Source organism: Panthera leo, chromosome B4, assembly GCF_018350215.1.
Source record: "Panthera leo isolate Ple1 chromosome B4, P.leo_Ple1_pat1.1, whole genome shotgun sequence".
NCBI lineage: Eukaryota > Metazoa > Chordata > Mammalia > Carnivora > Felidae > Panthera > Panthera leo.
In genome coordinates, this window is record NC_056685.1 from 64,291,885 (window position 1) to 64,313,499 (window position 21,615).

At 37.7% G+C, this 21,615-nt stretch overlaps 1 protein-coding gene across 6 annotated transcripts in view; it reads left to right on the plus strand.

Annotated features, from left to right (window-relative positions):
• BICD1 (BICD cargo adaptor 1) overlaps window positions 1-21,615 on the plus strand; it is a 245,582-nt gene that overhangs the window by 206,676 nt on the left and 17,291 nt on the right. For 4 of the 6 annotated variants that reach the window (XM_042946222.1, XM_042946224.1, XM_042946228.1 and 1 more), the window contains 2 exons: window positions 4,415-4,566; window positions 7,194-7,401. In XM_042946222.1, coding sequence (XP_042802156.1) covers window positions 4,415-4,566; window positions 7,194-7,401 — 360 coding nt within the window. Of the gene's footprint in view, window positions 1-4,414; window positions 4,567-7,193; window positions 7,512-8,477; window positions 9,240-21,615 lie in introns of those variants that run through there. The other 2 variants (XM_042946229.1, XM_042946223.1) reach the window with 2 other exon arrangements.

The following is a 21,615-nucleotide window of genomic DNA, read 5'->3' on the forward strand; positions in this document are numbered from 1 at the left end:
GGGGAGGTCGAGGTGAGGAAGTTAAAGCAGGATCCAAGAGGAAGATCTAGTTGCAGATGTAGAAAGGCAATTCAGGCAGTACTTAGCTGGAGTCCAGCAGTCACTGAGTGTGGAAACAGGAGATGGAGGGGGGTTGAATGGGCTGGCATGGCAGCATATACCAGGGAGACACTCTGGCAAGCCCCAGAGCAAGCAGTGGGGAGCCCTCTAGAGAGAGATAAAGAATGTCTACGAGCTCTGCCAGTGACCACGTATCTGAAATTTAGGTTCAGTTGCGATGTTAATTCATCACCTAGCTTAAGCTGTGGAAACTTTTTCCTAAGCATAGATCTTGTCCTTCTGGAATAAGCAGGAATGCTACAACATGACCCTACCTAATTCCTAGATCTTCTCTGTGACTGAATTTGTTTTCCACCCTTGAGCTTTACCGGGGTGAGAATGCTGTGAAATATAGATGGGAAAATATTTTTAACCTCTGTTTAGTTTCTCTGGAACATAAACCTTAAAAGATACATTTGAGAAGGGTGCTGATAAAGGGTGTTGATAAAGGGAAAGCATCAAATGCCTTCTTGCAAATGTAAGCAGTGCTGGTGTTGGGGGGTGACAGTTAATTTCAGATGCAATGCTCCTTCTCCTTTTACCCTTACATGAGGGAAGCCACACCAATATTGTGTCATCCACAGTACAGTTTTCTAGCGTCTTTGTCTTTAGTTCCCATAAATCCCCTGATATAATTGGGAGGTCTGTCCCACAAGCAGTAATTTCTTTGCACTGTAAACATGTTTTATATAAATCTAAGGACAAATTAGGACCTTCTTTTGTGCCATCACTTCAAGGAAATAGAAGAGATTAGGATGAATAAAGAATTTGCGAGAGATCTGACTCCAATTTGAGGTCAGAATGAAAGAATTTGTGGGGCGCCTGGGTGGCTCAGTTGGTTAAGTGTCCGACTCATGGTTTTAGCTCAGGTCATGATCTCATGGTTTCTGAGTTCGAGCCCCTGTCAGTGCAGAGCCTGCTTGGGATTCTCTCTCTGTCCCTCTCTCTCTGCCTTTCCCCTGCTCTATCTCTCTCTCAAAAATAAATAAGTAAAAACTTAAAAAAAAATAATTTGCTACCATAAACTACCACAATCCAAAGACCCAGTTATTTAGAGTAATCATAAAAAACCAATACCATATCACTAAAAACCACATTAGATAAGGCTTAGACAACCTTTATCAAGGACCTAATATCCTGGGCATTCTTGCTCAAGCCACTCAAATAGCATCTCTGACTTCTTCCTGAAGATTGAATATGAACAACCTAGAAATCTAGATCTATAAGTGACAAGATGCTTAAATGATGCAGAAGTATAGATAGGCATGGTTGATAAGCCATGAAAGACTAATTTGTGAATGAGCATTCATTGATTACATAGTTCAAGGCAGGTGGTAGATAAGGATGCCAATTAAGTGACCAAGTAATCTAGTAGGAGTTCAACACATGCCTGTTAACTATTTGCAGAGTAGGACATGTCATTGAGAGGTATAAACAGTATCATAGGAATTCAGTGCAATATAGGAATACAAAGCATTCCTGGCTGAATTTTTATTTTCTCAGTGGTTTGTGGTACCATTTGCATTACATTAGCATCACAAACCTTATGGTCTCAGTAAATAAAATGAAAACACATTTCTAGCCATGCATTTAGTTTACATTTTAATGATGTTGGCCCTAACGCTATGATGCTTATGTGCCATAAATAACTTCAGATGTCTGCAGATGACATCCATTATGTTTAGACATTGTGGAATGTTCACTATTAAGACTAAGGTAAGAATTCTGTCATAAAGGGAAAAGGGGGAATCTTCTTGTTTTAAAAATAGACATTCTGCATTCTCTATGAATTTTTTCATAGACTTCGGGTTTTTCTGTATGCACAGTGTCTTCTGAAATATGCAAATGTTTATGAAATAGCATCTGTGTACTAAACTGTGCTAGATGCTAAACATTCAAAGAAGACTGATACATGGTCCCTGCCCTTCAGAATAGGACTCACAAACTGGTAAGAATGTTGGGAAAGAAACAGATCATTACAGTTTGATATTATACATGCTGTAATAGAAGTTATGGAAACATTGCCGAGGAAGCAACTGATGTTTCCTAAAGGAGTTAGGAAAAAAAAAAGACTTCATGGAAGCAGTTTTACTTGAGTTTGTTCTTAAAGGATGAGGAGTTGTTTTCCAGGAGAGGAAGAAACACTTCCAAGCAGAAAGAATAGTAGGTAGAAAGTCAAAGAATAGAATGATATATTCAGGGAATGGTTGTGAAGATGTCTGTGGCTGGAAGCAAGATTTTTTATTTACAAAATTAAGTTAGGGAGCATGGAGAATGTAGCAAATGCAGACATCAGCAAATCTACTCATGGGCTGAAGATACTTAGAGTTTCTAACTTCTGAAAAAGCTTTGTGCAGTCTGGACCAACAAGTCTACAAACAGAACTGAGTCTTTGGGGGCATTTCTCACAAATAATAAATGAGTTTGTGCTTCTATTTCAGATCTTGCTCTTCTGTTATTCCCTTCTCTCCTCCCCTTGGATAACTGACCATTTGGCCTCATATGCTTACCAATTTGTTACACCTACATTTTCACAACTTAAGCTTAACGGTTCTATATGAATATATGTATAAATTAAAAAAAAAAAATTAAACTGCCATTTTTCTCCCCAGATCAATTTCTGCATTCTGGATAATTTTCTGAATCGATAGTATTTCTGAAGATTCCATTGAGTTATAGCTACAGAATACGCTAAAATATTTTATCAGTAAATTCTCATTTTAATCTGAATTTAAATTCAATTAAAACCTATAAGAAACTACTTTGGAATCAAGACATTAACAAGTTACTCTATCCTAACATTGTTTCAATTATAAAAAGAATCCAGGTATCTCAGTAGAAGTTGGCACTTTGCATAAGAAAGTTCAAGCTGTCCATTTTAAGCACAAAAGGAAATGTTAAAAACCAGGAACATCCCATTAGCAATGGATTTTTTTTCATTAGTAGTGGATTTTTTCATTAGTATTGAGTATTTTTACACACTCTGAAAAGCTGCGGTTAACAGTTTGTTTAAAATGGTATGTTTTCGGGGTGCCTGGGTGTCTCACTCGGTTAAGCGTCCGACTTCGGCTCAGGTCATGATCTCGCGGTTTGTGAGTTCAAGCCCCGCATCGGGCTCTGTGCTGACAGCTCAGAGCCTGGAGCCTGCTTCAGATTCTGTGTCTTCTATCTGCCTCTCCCTTGCTCATGCTCTGTCGCTTTCTGCCTCAAAAATAAATAAAACATTAAAAAAAAAATTTTTTAATGGTATGTTTTCTGTTTGGCTTCAATATATATATACACCATGTGCTGTGCATCAAACAGGCAGTCCCTGAATACACATTGATTTCATGCATTGAGTCAGTTAACATTTTTCTTTCTTCTTACGGTGTGTCAAGCTAGTTTTCAGTTTGAAACGCTATTAATTCCAAAAGATTCAGAAATGCCCAAATTCTAAGTTCAAAGGGATATTTTAATTCATTCAAACATTTTGGAATTTCTCCTTTTTATGGAAATTGTGAAGAATTAAATTAGACTATAATTTATTGTTTTGAAGTTGTATGCAAAGGCAGGAAGTAATCGGTTCCTTGTGAATTCTTTTCCTTAAACATGTAATATGGATTTATAGTTTATTGTGTACTCATACTATAAATTGCAATGGCCTGTGTCTTATTCTATGTTTTAGGCCCCTAGAGCACAGGGGCAAGAATATTTGCATTCTGTTATATTTCTTTTTCTTTTTTACTTTTTTTAACATTTATTTATTTTTGAAAGAGCACAAGTGGGGGAGGAACAGAGAGAGAGGGAGACACAGAATCTGAAGCAGGCTCCAGGCTCCGAGTTGTCAGCACAGAGCCCAACATGGGGCTCGAACTCACGATCCGTGAGATCATGACCTGAGCTGAAGCCGGACATTTTACTGACAGAGCCACCCAGGCGTCCCGCATTCTGTTGTATTTCATTTGGAAGCTGTGCTTCTTTACTGCCTTCTCCTTGATAAAATCCTTCTTGTATAAAGTTTAATTTTAGCTCCCTTTCTGTCTGAAAAATTGCAGACTCAGGAATCTGCATTAAAATATTTTCTGAACTACGATCATTTCCTTAGCTTCTGATACTCTGGTTCACAGCTGGCTTCCAGGGCGATTTAACCATGTTATGGATTTTAAAGAAAAACTGCCTTATGTCCGTCCAACTACATATATATGTTTATATAAAATTAACCAAACCAATTTCACTTTCCATTTATGAAAGAAAGTCCTAGACCCAGCATGGAAAAATCTGTATGATAGGTTTTCCTGATATGAAAATCCTAAGCGTTGTGATTTTTCTGCTTCAGACAGCTGAGGTGGCTCTAGCTAATCTCAAGAACAAATATGAAAATGAGAAAGCAATGGTGACTGAAACTATGACGAAGCTTAGAAATGAACTGAAGGCTTTGAAAGAAGATGCAGCAACTTTCTCATCCCTGAGAGCAATGTTTGCAACAAGGTAACAGTTTTTTCTTCCAAGATGAGGTGGGGTGCTTGGGAGAAAGACTTTAAAATTCACATTCACATGCACACCTCTTGGTGTGCCATCTAAGAGGGTGAGGGGTGAAGAAAATACTTGAGATTCCACTCTGACCTGTCTAAGGCAAAATGTTGTGTGCTGTTTTCCAGAGCCCTCTACTGGACACACTGGATCAAGCAATTCGTTTACATAGAAGTATTTTTAAATTAATAGATATTTTTTCCTAGAGCTTATGTGCCAAAAAGAATTAGGACCCCCCCCCCCCCCACAAAAAGCCTCCGATAATGGGGAGGAAATGTTTTTCTTAAAATTGCTAAATATTGTATTATCACCACTGAAATTTATTTCTGTGACATAAAAGTGCTTATCATTAGTAAGTATTGCATGAGAAAGACATGGTCATGATGAATATAAGTACTCATTATATCAGCTAATTATTTAGACTTTAATACACTATGAATTAAATTATAATTTTTTTTTGTGAGAGAGAGCATGAATGGGGAAGTGGGGCAGGGAGAGAGAGAGAGACAGAGAGACAGAGAGAGAGAGAGAGAGAGAGAGAGAGAGAGAGAATGAGACAATCTTAAGCAGGCACCACACTGTCAACACAGAGCTCAACGTGGGTCTTCATCTCATGAACTGTGAGATCATGACTTGAGCTGAAATCAAGAGTCAGACGCTCAACCAACTGACCCATCCAGGCGCTCCTAAATTATAATTTCTAAAATGTAATTGTATTTATCACCAAGTTTTTCACATTGCCATGCTAATTAACTAGATAAATATTAGTGACTACCTCTCCCCACCAGTTTCATTATGAAGTGCTTTGTGTTTAAACTTGAAGTGATTAAGCATGTATGGATTCAAAGGTTTCAAAATCTTGAGATTTTCAATAGTGTCGCCATCCCCTTTTTACTGTCACAATTCAGTGCCAAAACAAAAGCAGTCATGTATCTTATATAATACACACGTGGTACAAAATTCATAAAGCATAACTATGGGTTTATTTGCAGATTTAGTAGATAACTTATATGTAGCTGATATAAGTATAAAAAACAAAACAAAACAAAACAAATCCTGGGTTTTATAGGAGCCCTGGAATCTGTCTGGCTTTTTTGCATATGAGGAGAGAAAAGTTTCAAGCTCATACTTTGTGATTGACTCTCTTGGTGATGGCTGTTAGAGGGCTGAGTGCTTGGTGAACCACAGAGATGCAGAAGACCTGAATGAACTGACCTCTGGGTCTGATCCTGGCAGAGTCTGAGGAATAGAGTGGATATATTTATACACCTCTGGCCACCGTGGGGGGCAGCATAGAGAATGGGGATGGTACACAGTGCTCCCCTCTTTGATGAAAGAAATCAGTCAGCATTACATGTAGAATTAAAATATATATATTTCCTCTTTTAAACAGAAATCAAAATATTTTTAATGGGACATTTATAGTCTTAATCTGGCTTAAATAACCAGAAATTTGTTTTTTTGTTTTGTTTTGTTTTGTTTTGTTTTTTTTAGGTATAGTAACTGCCTTGCTCCATAGTATTTTTAAAAATATTATCTGACCAGTTAAATCCAGGATGTTAAACCCACCTCGTATCTTACTAAGACGCAATATTTCTTTTGGTATCCTACTATGCTTCTTGACATTTAAGTTTAACAAAAATGGGACCCACCTGCATCTCAAGTTCTTTCACCTAGAGTCTGTTTTTTCTTTAAAATGCTGCAAGGCTTATCTTAATTTCAAAGTTTGCACGGCACATTTTGGATATCTCCATCAAGTCATTAACTCTCAGCTGGTGCATGAAGAGTATTTGTTGTTATTATGTTAGTGGGTAAGTAAACTCAGAAAAAAAAAACTGAAAATTGTGTGATCAAGCCTCCCTTCCAAATGTTTGTGTGCTTAGATTTTACTTTTGTTGGGGAAAAAAGATCACTGAGCTTATCTTTTGGCTACAGCACAAGTATCAAAGCCGAAGAAAGATGTTCCTGACAGCCTGCTATATCTGTATCAAACCCTATGCAAATCTTGATTTTCTTTGACATCTATTGCTTTATCTTCTGGTTAAGAAATCTTTGAAAATATTCAGGTTTCTAATTCAGGCAAATCTGCCATATTGAAAACAGTGCAGCTGCAATGGGGACTCAAAGTAAAACCTATAAATACAGATAAAGGAGGAAATGTTTTCTTTATAAACACTGTTATTCCTTTGCATGCTACAAGCCTAGTCTATGACAAACCTGTCACATTCCTCTGAAGAAGATCATGTTACACAGTAGAAGAAACTATTGTAACACATCTAAGATGCTGTGAACATTACCTGAAATGTTACAGTTCACTCTTCTGCCACCATGGAGCAGCCTCCATAATAACTCTGTCACTGGGGTTTAAGATGTCATCCATTAAGAGTGTCCCCGTATGCACTCCATGGTATAGAAGAACCATCAGTTCTTGAACCTTCTCCAGTTTTCCACTGTAATAGGTTACCTCCATTGTGCTCAGGGAAGACCAGTGTTCTAAATCTAAATTCCAGTGAAATTCTCAACTCAAGTTCCACATTTAGTGTCCCCAAGATTTTCTCCTGACCACTTTTTTGTTTGGGTTCTAGATGCGATGAGTATGTCACACAGTTGGATGAGATGCAGAGACAGTTAGCAGCCGCAGAGGATGAGAAGAAGACTCTAAACACTTTGTTACGAATGGCTATCCAGCAAAAACTCGCCCTGACCCAGCGGCTGGAGGACTTAGAGTTTGACCATGAGCAGTCCCGACGCAGCAAAGGCAAACTTGGAAAGAGCAAGATCGGCAGCCCTAAAGTAAGTGGGGAGGCATCAGTCACCGTGCCCACCATAGACACTTACCTCCTGCATAGTCAGGGCCCACAGACACCCAACATTCGGGTCAGCAGTGGCACTCAGAGGAAAAGGTATGCATGCAGCGATCTTCATAGTATGGTGCAGAGGCCAGATTTTTAGTTAACTGCAAAAGTTAATGTGCTCTTCTTGTGGAGGATGGAGGAAGGGAAGGAAGAGAAAAACTGGGAGTGGGTGTATAAATGGGCCTTGCTTGGCTTTTCCAAATCAAATCCTTTTGATAATCGTGTTTATTTGTTCCTTTCTGTCCCCCATGCCCCACGTCTTGATTAACCGTAATATAATTTTTGAGTATCTGTCAACATTTTTGCTGTTCTTTGTATGCATAAATTTGCCTCTCCCTTACCTCCAACCTAAAAATTGATAGACAAAAGGTGGATATTAAGAATGAAGCTGCGTTTTACGTGACATTTAAAAGTCATTGTACCTCTGGTAATGGTGCTAGTTACCAGCTTCTCTTTAATGGGGCAAGGATATGAATATGTTCTTTTAGGGAAGCTTGTCCACATTACCAAATCTGACAACTGACTCAAAGGAGATGTCTATATTTAGGTAAATGGAATTGATTGTGTGTAGTCTTTTTCTTAAAAGCAGGTTGTTGTGCCTTTTCATTTCATATGTGAATGTTGCTCAAAGAAATCATTTGCAAGGTTATTAGTGGCTTGATTTGGTGACCTTTTTACAGAGTCCTGGATGTTGAATTACTTACCCTGTATTTTCAGTTAATGGTAAAATTTGTATTTTAGGAATTTTCAGTAAAGTATCAAATTATATAAATATTTTCTATTTGCGGTTCAAACTGACTAACGATAATAAATTTCTTTTCCAGTATCCAGTACAGTTTCCAAATAGGGTTGTATCCTGGTATGGAAACTAAGCAATAAGCAAAAATCTTGACTTACATGTTTAAAAAAAATTAAATGCCAATGTAAATAATGTTGTCACTGGTGAGGCTTTGAAAGGTAATTAAAGTAAAACTTTTTTGTTTCCTATATGTATTTTCTTGGATCTCCTGCAAGACAATTTTCACCTTCCCTTTGTGATCAGAGCCGTCCCAGGACTTCAGGGGCTACCTACCTACAGAATTTATTAAGAGTTCCCCCTGATCCCACCTCCACAGAATCATTTCTTCTGAAGGGCCCCCCTTCCATGAATGAATTCATCCAAGGGCACCGGCTCAGCAAGGAAAAAAGGTTAACCGTGGCTCCACCAGGTAAACATTTTTTCCTTGGGTGCATGTGATGCAGATGATTAGCTGAGTAGACCACTCCCCCTTCCTCCCAACCACTCATGTCCACCCATCCACGGAGTCCAACTTGGACCACAGGTAAATTCCTGCAGCTAACATAAAAATGCCTTTACGCCTAGCGTCCTGTTTCCTCCTTGACTCGGCCAGACGAGCATTCCTTAGGAGTCTCCAAGGACTTCCTTTTAACAGCCAATGATGGAAAATGAGAGTTGGAAGGAATGGGATAGGTCAAGGGAACCTAGCAACAGGCGTAATGCAGGGCACACCCCCCGGGTCCTATCTGCAGCGTGGTAGCTCATAGCGATTCCATCTTGATCAAATTTTGTCATTTTGTTCTGATATTTTTTAAGGTAGTTTCAGTCAAGGGAGCTATCTTTATAAAAAGCCTTTGGGGCTAATCTCCTTTTGTAGTGACTCAGAATGTCTCTTCAATCACTATAGAGAAAATAGAAGTAAAATCCGCCAAGATTTTGCTCCTCTGGAACATTTACATCTTAATGTAATATTCTTGTAGTTTGCAAGCCCTTATTGATTTATGCTTACCAATATGCTCACATTTTATTTCTAGCTTCACTGTTTTGCATTTTTCTTTTTCTTTATAAAAAATTTTTCCTATGAAGAGCTTCCTATGTGACTTCTGGCAAATAGAGTTCAGCCCTCTGAGAAATCCCTGCATGCTAATTATAGGTCAAAGGTGTCATACAGGAAGTCTGTGAAACAAAATAAGCCCAAAGGCAGCATAATGGTTGGTTGTCACAGGGAATGAAAAATTAAAACTAATTCAAGTTAGTTGTCAACACGAGCATCTATTATTTCTGGCCTCCCTTGAAAGATTCTGAATATCTGACAGCCCGAGGTCAGCGGTCCATGCGTGTCAATAACCTGTCAGAGCCTCCTACTGGCTGCTGCTTTTATGCACTTTTCCACAGCCCCCTTACTCCCGGGTACTGATACCCAGCCTGCTGCACCCATTTTTGTTATCTTCTGGACCCTACTATAGCCTTTGAGTTTGCCACAGAATTTTTTTTTTTTTTTTTAATTCACTTTAGTTGTCTCACCTACCTCATTTACTTGATGTTTACCTTAATTCCTTTTTGGAAACCTCTGCCTTTGGATCTGTAATAATATCCTCATCTGATTCACTAATCAGCCTACTGATTGGGATGAAAAGGTGTGGTGTGGAAATTTATAGCACATAATCAACATTCTAAGAATGTTTGAGCAAATGGGTGATGATAACGAGTTGGGAGAGCATAACAGCCAAAATGTATGCCAAAAAACAAAACAAAACAAAACAAAAACAACAAACAAAAACCTACAACTCTGCCAGGCGTTCTTACTTTCATAGCTCATTTCCTAATATTTCAGACCCCTTTGGAAGGTACCTTGAAGTATCTGTAAATCACCAAAACGGTTGTGATTCATCAGGACATCTAACTTGAATAAAACACTTCAAGTTGTTTTAGTGTTCCAAGTGGATTTAGTAGCACTATCTATTAGAACTTAGGAAAGAAATCCTATGGTTAATTAGGAACCCTATTGTATTTGAATTAAAAAGTGACCTATCAGTATTTTATTAAAAATTAATAAATATTAACAATAACTGTTTTCATTTTGTGTATGATCATTTGATCCTTATTTACATTAATGTGTATTTACATCATTGTCATTACATTGTCGAAACCATTAACATTACATTGTAAACTTTTCTATGCCACTACCTCGACTATTTTTATTTTTAAAGTTTCTATCATAAATTTTATTTCAGATTTTATTCCTTTAATCTCTACTTCTCCTGTTAACTGCTGGGGTGTTTTTTCTTTCTTTGTTATTTTCTGCAGTGCTGCTAGAAATACCCTCATGCATTCAACTTCTCATCGGTTTCGTTTTTTTCTCAAGTGAGATCACTGGGTTACAATGATGAACATCTTTATGTTTTTTGCTCCGTTTTGATGTTGCTGTCAAAGGGGATAGATCAGTGTACTAAGAGTCTCACAAAATATTTTTTCCTTTTCCACACATTCTGAATGTTTCTAGTTCTTTTTGCACACTGTACCCATCTTGCAACTCTAAGGCTAGTGAGCCTACATGAATGAGAGTAGCATTATGTTTTCTCAAACGCTTGAGTTTCAAATAACCAGAAAATGCCATTGGTCTTAGAAATTATTATTTTATACAAGATTAGAGATGTAAATAATGTGGCATTCAGAATCATCACTAGGCCAGAAAATCATTTTAATCACAACTTACTATATATTGATAAACCTTACATTTTTAACCATTTATTTGAAGTTAAAATAATGGAAGAGGGGAGGGAGTAAAGCTGTTATCATAGCCTAAGGAATTTTCAGTTTTATACCACGGGCCCAACCAGATTAGTTCTTAATCAATTTTTAGAGCAACCCAGCAACATTTTTTAAAAAGTTTTGGTTAAATCAATTACTATAAAAAGTGACTAATTACCTATACCAAATTGTAGCTTCAAAAAATATATTAGGGTTATTGACACTATATATTATTTTTCCTAGGCTGAACTGCATTGGGTAAGACATATTAAGTATTATTTATAATGGTTTTACTATATAAAATATGTTCAATAAGCTGAGAAAGGGAAAATATACCATATATATCCAGTCCAATGTTCTCTGTAGGAAGTATTTTAAACCCATGGGAAATAATAGATTTTATTAGTCTTTTTTATTCGTGAGTTTACTATAAGTTACTGATAATTATAAAATTTACTAGCTAGTAACAATATATGTTCATCATTTTAAAAGGACAATTCCCTGTTAACTTATTAGAATGTTTTTTGATAAGTTTTCTGAAATGTGTTTTTAATAGGTTGTTGTAGGTGATTATTATTATTAGAATAAGTGGGTTTTCTATTGAGGACCATTGAAGTAATTAAATTAAATCATTTCAGTAGACATACAAAGAGTTTAATTTGTTTTGAAGCCTTTTGTTGAGGAATTATGACAGATATAAACCTCATTTAAAAATTTAAAACACAAAACAAAATATTATTTACCATATATAAGGTATATTTTCAAATAGATTTTATTTCTTTGAGATGGTCAGGAGAAAACCATCTTCTTCAAGCTACAATTTCTCAGTTTCTGGAGAATCAACTCTAGGATGGGGCACTGATTTTCAAAATTAATAGATTGTTTTGTACTAATTAATTTTCAACATTAATATAACCTTTTGGAGGAAATTTTGGCCTTTGCTTCTGATTTCGGCTGTTTCTGCTGCCTCATCCCCTGAAATTCCAGAGTTTCTGTCCTTAGCTTGTTGACTTTCTTGTTGATGATTTTGTCCTTATCATGGCATACAAAATGTAGTGTCCTCACACATATGGCTACCATCCTTGATGAATTTGAATCCAGAGGGACTCTGTTGTCATCAACGAGTTTACAATCAGGCAGCAGGTGGCACATCTTTGTAAAATCATTAGTTGTTTTATATTATTTATAATATAAATGGTTGTATATTATTTATATAATAATAATAATAACAATAATAACATCTTACTATTTCATCAATACTTAACAATCAGTCTACCAGAATATGTGAAAGAAATCCGTGTAACGTATAGGTAAGAGTTGCTATTTCTGCAGTGAAGACTTGACTGCATGATTTGCGCAGGTAAATTAGGTTCCTGAAACCCAGTTGCAATGTGTGTATCTGTGTCTGTGTGGAAGCTTCCCCATACCAACCAGCAATTCTCAGACACCATCAGGGTGTGCTACGATTCAACTGAATTCTGACACTGTGTATCCAGAAATAACACTGCATTCCACGGTCCCACAAAACTGCTGCTCCCTGCTTCCAGACACCAGTTGAAAGGCCAGATTATTACTTGTGCTGCTAACTAACCGGCTATAGATTAGGGGTTCCAATGACTCCCACTTTGGCTTCAGATACCAATCATAAATTAAGTTGTTACCTATATTTCTGACCAACTGGCTATGAATCAGAGTTCCCATGACCCCCTCCTCAGGTTCATTAATTTGCTAGAGCAGCTCACAGAACTCAGAGAAATATGTTACTTACTAGATTACCAATTTATTGTAAAAGGATCTAAATCAGGAACAGCCAGATGGAAGAGAGGCATAGAGCAAGGTATGGCAAAGGAACTGGGAGTTCCATGTTTTCTCCCAGAGCACACTGCTGTCCCCAAATCTCCTTGGGCATTCACCAGTTCAGTCCTTTTGGGGTTTTTTGGAGGCATCATTACACAGGCACAGTTGATTAAATCATTGGCCATTGGTGATTGATTCAGCCTCCAGCCCCCTCCCCTCCCCTGAGGTTGGGCCTGGTAGGACTGAAAGTTCCAAACCTCCAATCACATGGCAAGTTCTCTTGATTCTCCTGGTAACCAGCCTCCATCCTTAGGCAGAGTCCAAAAGTCACTTTATTAACATAACTGGGGACACCATTGTCACTCCCAACACTTAGGAAATTCCAAGGGTGTTTTTGTTTTTTGTTTTTTGTTTTTTTTTGAGAGCTGTGAATCTGGAACTATGGACAAAGACCAAATAAATCTTTCTTATAAATTACAATATTGCAACAGGATAAACAAGAAATTTCAAACTTATAAAAGCAAGTTGGAACTCTCTTCTTGAAGTAACAGCCTAAGCAGTTTGCTCTTTGTGCTGCATTTTCTGTTTAGGAGCTTTCTCTTTTGGATGTTTTGCTTTCCCGTATCATTTCACTTCCCTCTGTCCCTCCACACTTCTCTCTTTCTCTCCCTCTCTCTGACACCATTACTGAACTCGTGTGAGAGAATGGTATTCTTGTGAAATGTGAACATTTTGTATGATGTTTTAGATTTTACCGATGTTTAAAGCAGCTCACAGAAATGTGTTAACCTTAGATACGCAATCACCCTTTCAGATGTATAGTCAACGATAGACACGAACATGTTCATTAGTGAAAACTTCACTGCATTCAAACATTTATTTGTCTGTCTTTTATATTGCAGTTTATGCTCTTAAGCATGTACCAAAACCATATTTCTTAACTCATTTGCTCGCTCACTCATTCATCAGAATGTAACAAAATGTATTGAGCTACCATTAGGTGTCAGGCGCTTTTCTTGGCTCTTGACATAATATGTTACGTAAGTGAAACACCATCCCTGTGCTTCAAGAAACGCATAGTCTGTAGGGGAGGTAGGTAGGCAAATAAGTAACGGTGTTAATAGGTTTTGCCAGAATAAACAGAGGGCTTTGGGTGTTTAGCAACATTCCCCCAAAAGAAATGCAAGCACTGGTCGTGAAAGGTGGCTGGATGTTGATGGGCAGATGACAGGGATGCAGGTGTGGGTAATGAGCAGAGCCTCCTAGGAAAGGAGGTCGACCAATACAAAGGCCATAAGGTTGGGAACTAGAAGTTGCAGCAGGACTGAGGAGTGATGGGAAATGACACTGGAAAGACAAGCAAGGACTTGAAAACAGACGGCCAGGTTAGTGAGAGTGGACTTTATTCCATTGGCAGAGATGACTGTTTTAAGAATAAGAACAGGTTTTCATTATATACGATTGCCCTGGTAAAAGGTGGAGAATGGATTGGATGTGCCAACACCTAAGGTAAAGAAGCAGATACAGTGTCTGAAATTTGCAGATGAGAGGTGGTAGAGACTGGAAGTCAAAACTGGAGCAGTGTGAATGTTGACATGTGTCTGAAAGTAGAGAAGTCCAACCATACCCGACAGCTGGTATGTCCTGTGTACCCACAGCCTACTTTAACAGCCTGTCTCCTTCATCCTCCCACATTTTGTAGGTAGAAGGAGCTCAATGAATGCTATTTGAACTGACTTCCTGAACTAACAAACAGCCTCAGTGGTGGTTTTTTTTTTGTTTCCTAAAGCTTATTTTTTCCCTTAGAGGCTTCTCCATTTTTGTGAGTTCCCTTTCCCCATATCAGTATGCTTCCCGCCCCCAACAGGATTTAATTCTTGAAATAGCCAGAGTGAACAGCATTCTGTTGAAACTTGTAACCTTGGGGCGCCTGGGTGGCTCAGTCGGTTGAGCGTCCAACTTCAGCTCAGGTCATTGTTATGCCCAGAATTCGTGATCCCCAAAGACCACTAGGGAGCCGAGTCCGATGTAAAAGCAAAAGAGCCTTTATTCGAGCTAGCTCGAGCTCAATCCCCTACCTGCACCGACACAGCGGTGAGATACCAGGGAGACAGAGCGAGTTTCAAAAGGACAAAGGTTTTATTGGGGCCTAGGGGCAGTTGGTGAGGTAATGGCTGTGGCCTCAGCCGATTGGCTGGGGAAGGGTCCGAGTTAGGCAGGTGAGGGGGGGGTTACTCAAGGGGAGGAGGTGTGGTCAAGGTGAAGGACACAGAACAAGATGGAGTTGGCCGGCGTAGGCCCGCCCTTTCAGTCATGATCTCCCAGTTCATGAGTTTGAGCCCCGAGTAGGGCTCTGTGCTGACAGCTGGGAGCCTGCAGCCTGCTTCGGAATCTGTGTCCCTCTCTCTCTCTGCCCCTCCTCTGCTCACACTCTGTTTCTCTCTTTCTTTCTCAAAAATAAATAAACATTTAAAAAATTTAAAAAAAAAGAAACTTGTAATCTTTTGGGCTTGTATTTTCTCTTAACATAGCTTCTATAGAGTTCTTCTTTACAGATGAAAGCTTGGGTGTTTTCTGATGCTGGTCCATGTTGCCCTTACTTTGAATCTGACAAAACAGAAGTTAAATCAAAAATATCAATCCAGGGGCGCCTGGGTGGCTCAGTCGGTTAAGTGTCTGACTCTTGATCTCGGTTCAGGTCATGATGTCACAGTTGGTGAGTCTGAGCCCCATATCAGGCTCTGTACTGACAGTGCAAAGCCTGCTTGGGATTCTCTTCTCTGCATCTCTCTCTGCCCTTCCCCCACTCGCTCTATCTCTCAAAAATAAATATTTAACAAAAAATATCAATTCAGAAAGTTACCAACCACATGTCGAAAAATACATGTTTCTGTCTTGCCCCAATGTAATATGCAATTAGAAATTGGTTCAGATTTCTAAATTTCAGTGTATCATGTATGTTGCAGGAGTATTTTTATTTTTCTGGGTTAGTCATGATTCATTTTACAGTGGAAATGTCTGACACCCTCACATTTCTTTTCAGTATTTCTTTCAAGGAGCAATTCCATTTTTATAGGAAATCTTTTACTATAGAATGAATGATCTTGAGTTGGAATATGCAATGTTAAGAATGCCATCTGAGGGAAGAAAAAAAAAGAATGTCATCTGAGAGATGTGTCTCTTCATTAAATTCCAGTTGAAAATTGAAAAATACCCGATTGAAAACTGAACAATGTAGCTTATTTTTCCCAATAGCTCTATATTTGGTTTGGTTAGAGAAATACCTGTGTATTCTCTAATTTAGCTGAATGTTTTGATTTTTGTCTAGATAACGAGTTTCGTATAAAAATATCTTAGAATTTTAAGCTTTTTCCCCTTTCTTATTTTCTCTTACAAAGTGTTTAACCTATATGTATCCTATACACCAGTTTTACCATTGGGTACATAAATGTACACAACTTATGAAGACTTTTCTGATCCCTTGTATCCACTAGATAGAATTGCCTTCCTCTTCCTCTCTGCCTCACTACAGGTGGCATGGACACAGTGTCTTAAATCAGATTCCTCTATGAATCTATAAGATTTTGGGCAGGAACCCTGTTCCTTGATCTTTTACTCTTCAAGATCTTGCACTGTTCGTGGCACATAGTTGGCCCTCAGTTTGGTGGATAATTGATAATCAGTCCAAATTTTCTACGGTATCTCAAAATATTTGGCTTTATTGTGGTTTATCATCTATACATGTAGTTCTTCTGATGTGTAGATTAGAAATAGTGTATTTCAGATGTGATTTAATGTAGGTAATAGAATAAAACCTGCATAACAGTTGTATTTGGGAACTTTTCAAGTGGGGTCTTCACTTCTCTTGTTTTAATTCAGACAATGTGATATATATATATATATATATGTAAAATCTTGAAGTTCCTGTATTTGGTTGTTTTTATATATGGGTACTTAAAAATCAAGGCAATTATAAGAAAATATCCACTTTAGAGGCAAAGTTTATGAATCCAAGTAGTACAGAGTAAAAGATTGCATATAAATATGTAGGCTTTCCTTATTTTTTACTCTTACACCTTTTTATATGTTTTTAAAATAGTTTTTAAGTATATTTTCAATAGATAATGATGGTCCAAAGTTCAAAATGTACGAAAGAATATAAAATAGAAGGTAGCTCTCTCCCAGCCTCCATCTCATGTCCTTCCAGAAACATTCTCTATATGTACAAGAGAATATCTATAAATACGTACATATATAATCATAAGCATATATTATATATGTATGTATTAACATTGGCACAACCACAAACATTGTTATGCATGCTATTTTTTTCACTTAATATATCTTGGCTTCCTTTATATCAATATTCATCTTTTTGTTTATTTTTAACCAGATGTTAATGAGGAGAAGGAAGATATACTTGAACCCTTTACAAAATCTTAAAAATGTTTTCATGTGTAGAATAGAAATATTTCTTGCTATTCAATAAAATGGGAGTCATCAGATGTTTCACCTCCTAGACCAGAGCTATTCAATAGTAAGATAGTGTGAACTAGATGTGTAATTTTAATCTAGTAGCCATATGAGAAAAAGTAAAAAGAAACACGTGAACTTAATTTTAGCAATATGTTTTATTTAACACAATGTGTCTATATTATTATCATTGCAACATGCAGTCAATAGAAGCAAATATTAGTGAGATATCTTATGTTCTGTTCTTCTTGGTCCTTGAAATTCAGCCTATATTTTGTACTTAGAATACATTGCAGTTTGAATTAGCCATATTTCAAGTGCTCAATAGCCAGATTTGGCTGGTAGTACTTTATTGAACAGTGTAGTTCTAGGCCTTCTTACTTACCAACAGTTTTAACTACATATAATTTCTGCACAGAAACTTCAGTTTTACTCACTAACATCTAATTTTAAAATAAGACTTAAGATGGTACATATTTAGGTTTTCTTTTAAAATGAAATGCTAGGGGACACCTGGATGCCTCAGTCAGTTGAGCATCTAACTCTTGATTTCAGCTGAAGTCATGATCCCAGGGTTGTGGGTTTGGAGCCCCGTGTTGGGCTCCATGCTAAGCATGGAGCCTGCTTGATAATTCACTCTGCCTCTTCTTCTGCCCCTCCCCCCCCTCTCTAAATAAATTTAAAAATGAGATATTGGGCCAAATGTTTTTTGTTGCAGATTTATTCTGCTTTGTTTGTCCCTGATTGGTGGCAATGCTCTTTTAGATAGGTACATATTAAGTGTTTGTATACTCTTCTTTATACTTCTCCTTTATTTGTTACTAGGCATCTTTGTCAGTATTATAATTTAATTCATATTGTTTAGGTATATCCTAAGAAACCATATGTCTTAAATATTCTTAAAATAATAACACAACTGAATTTTTCTAAAATTTGTATATTCAAGCTTGTAAAAAGTCCATTTTATTTAAGTAGGGAGTACATTGAAAATGTTTATAATGCATCCTGCTAGTTTTAAATGACAGAATTTAATGACACCATATATAGACTGAAAACACAAAAAAAAACTCTTTCCAGGTGGGTCTCCTGTATTTTCCTTTTGTCCAGGATAACAGAGAAGATAAAGACAATACTAAATAAATAATTTCATGGTGTGTACTAAAGCCACTCAATAAATAATGCAGTATTTAATGGAACATCTGACGACCAGAGGATTTTAATTTATTTTTATTTTTGTTTTTGTTTCCTACTCCCTCCTCTGTGAGGTATACTATCCAGAGCTTAAATTTTCTTGAAAGATGCCATATTTAAAATCTGAGCATTGTAAGCAAAATTAACAGTGATAAAAAATTTACTGAAGGGATCCACAGGAAAACAACATTGTGGCAGGAATGTACATATTAGATTAGACAATATTTTTTATTCCATGTTGACTATCTTAGTATAAGTATGTAGTTTTAAACCCACGGAAATTGAAATTTTCTTGTTAAATTCTTCAAGGAAAAAATGAAAATCTTTCCCAATATATCCATTAAGTGAAAGAAAATATAGTTTTTTGATATCCCTAATTATTGCATATTCAGGGCAAAAGTGGTCAGGGTCATACTTGTGTCCACTAGAGTCCAGCCATGTGGTGCTAAAGATGGAGGCCTCCAGGGGCGCCTGGGTGGCTCAGTCGGTTGAGCGTTCCACTTCAGCTTAGGTCATGAGCTCGCGATTTGTGAGTTCGAACCCCATGTCAGGCTCTGTGCAGATAACTCAGAACCTGGAGCCTGCTTTGGATTCTGTGTCTCCCTCTGTCTCTCTGCCCCTCCCCCATTCCATCTCTCTCTCTCTCTCTCTCTCTCTCTCTCTCTCTCTCAAAAATAAGTAAACATTAAAAAAAGAAAAAAAAAAGATAGAGGCCTCCATAAACTGGCTAAGTTCAGAAGGATAATGGAGGGGCATAGATGGGCTGGGACACACAAAAGACACAGGACATTCCAGGCAATAACTGCCTTCCTCTTCTGATTCTGCCCAAATGACACTTTCTAGCTCACTAAAAAATATCAATAGGCAGATAGAAAACATCAAGGAGAGGTATACCTCTAGGATAAGTTTCTAGATTAGAGATCCTGCTTCCGACTCAGTGAATTGACCAGCCTCTGCCACTAAAGGACCAACTAGTCCAAATACTGAATTTAAAAATTGCTCACGTTCTCTATGATCTACCTGTGCATGCTCCCAACTCAAGTCAGGGAACAGCCTTTATTCTGCCAACCTGACGTCAGTTACCTACAGCACCTAACCTTTAGTATCTTGGGTATCCTTTGTGGGTAGCAGGTGCTACAACTGTCTAGCACTGGCATCACCTTGCCTTCATATCCCAAAGCTCCTTATGCAAAAGAAGAGTTTTAGTATTCTGTTTTGTTGGGCAGCTGGGACCTCCCCTTCATTGGATTCCAGGGGAGAATAGCCATCAGCCTCTTCTTTGCTATGCTTCCACTATTTAATCCTGTCTGTTGGCACTAGTCTATTGTATTCTACTGTTTGCCCTCACTGCAACTACTTAACAACCTCTGTTATTTTAAAACAAAACCCCTCTGATTATAAACATTTCCCGGGATGTTAAATCCAAACTTCAGCTTTCAAAGGGATGCTTTATATCTACAAAGAACTCTAAGGAAAACATAAGAAAAAGCCACATTGGGTCTCCAGTGAAGCCAATCTTGAGGTTAACAACAGTAGACTCTCCTTTACATTCATAATGATATATGGACAGAGCTTCTCCCAACTCTGGAGACTCTGATTCTATGAGTACACATTATTCCCTTCATGATCGGGACTGGAGCTTGTGTACAACCATGTTTCTAAATAGACTTGCAAGTAAAAACATTAAAATATTTCAGTACAAGTAGTACACTTTCCAACAATAAAAAGGAATATTCCCATTATCTTAATAAACAGAACAACCTTTTTTTGTTTGACAGTCTGAAATGTCTATGTGTTATGAACTGACTGTACAAGGCAGAAAAGAGCAGTGTCCCACACTGAATTCTTGCAGTGTGCTAATGCTTTGATTTCCTTCCCAAAACTGATGGGACTCAATTTCTAAAAGCATACCTAGATTATTACACATGATATGGAGGCCACTGATTTAATTCAGATATGTTTCTTTGGTGCCCATCACCAAACTCTCTGGAGGCATTAATAAATAGCTGGGGAACAGACCTTTCCACGTGCTCACACTGGCTTCAGTGGCTCTCCTGAGCTCTGGGCAAGTTGGTCAGCGTCTGAAGGGGCAGCCTGAATTCTGCTGGGAGCATGGTGCAAATAATGGGTAGATGTAATGCTCATGGGAAGACTACACTTGCTTGAAATGAAGTAGTGAAAAGGTAGTTCCATAGCACTTGCACCCAGACTACTTACAGTGACCTAGTAATTAAACTTGTACAGCTCACCGACCAGAAAAGATTGACCGTGGGTGGTATCATTACATGACAATGGAGCATCCAGCCACCCTGGCTTTCCTTTTGTGCAACAGTATGTCCCTTCTTCTACACACCCCTCTCTTCCACCATCTATTGATGCTTCTTTGGTTTTCTTGGCAGTTTCCTCAGTGTATTGTGCTTGAAAGGTATGAGAGGAAAAAGGAAAAACACAAAACAGTTGACTTTATTCCTTTCTCTTGTTTACTCTAAAAAAAAGTAAAGTCATAAAGATGTCATATAACTCTTAATTTTATGGTCCTTTAATTGTCACCTCTCAGCCAAAAAGAAACAGTCATTAATATGCTCTCCACATCACAAATCCAAAGTTTTTAGGAACTGTACATGTAAAAGCCAAGTTCATTTCCGTTTTGCTCATTACTGGACTCTGGAGATTTCCTTTTTCTTTTTTGGTGTATAGGTTATGTCACTTTCATGTGTCCAGACCATAAATCAGATCTCCTTCAGGGGGACTGCTCAGGTAATGGCATTAGTCAGTGAAGGTTCTCAAGAAACGGACTGATCAGATTGTTACTCTTAAAATAGTTAAAGGAAACAACTCTAATTTCAAATATTTGCATTGATTTGTATGAAAATGTGTGTGTTTATTTTGCAGGATACTGGTTTAGAAACAGGACTGTCATTTTAGCTAAACCTACTTTTAGTGGATATGAAATTGTTGCTTTTTTTAGTTGAAGGGATAAACTTTCCTCACGTGAAGTACTTTTTTGCTGCTCTGATGCTGTTCATCTAGCCTGTTTTTTGCTCCAAACTGGGCCTTGCCTTCCAATTCTTCATCACACATAAGGGTATGTCTGACTCCAAATAGAATCAATCGATGATCAGCTTAGATGGTAAGATCTGAAATTACAAGTTTAGAGTAGGA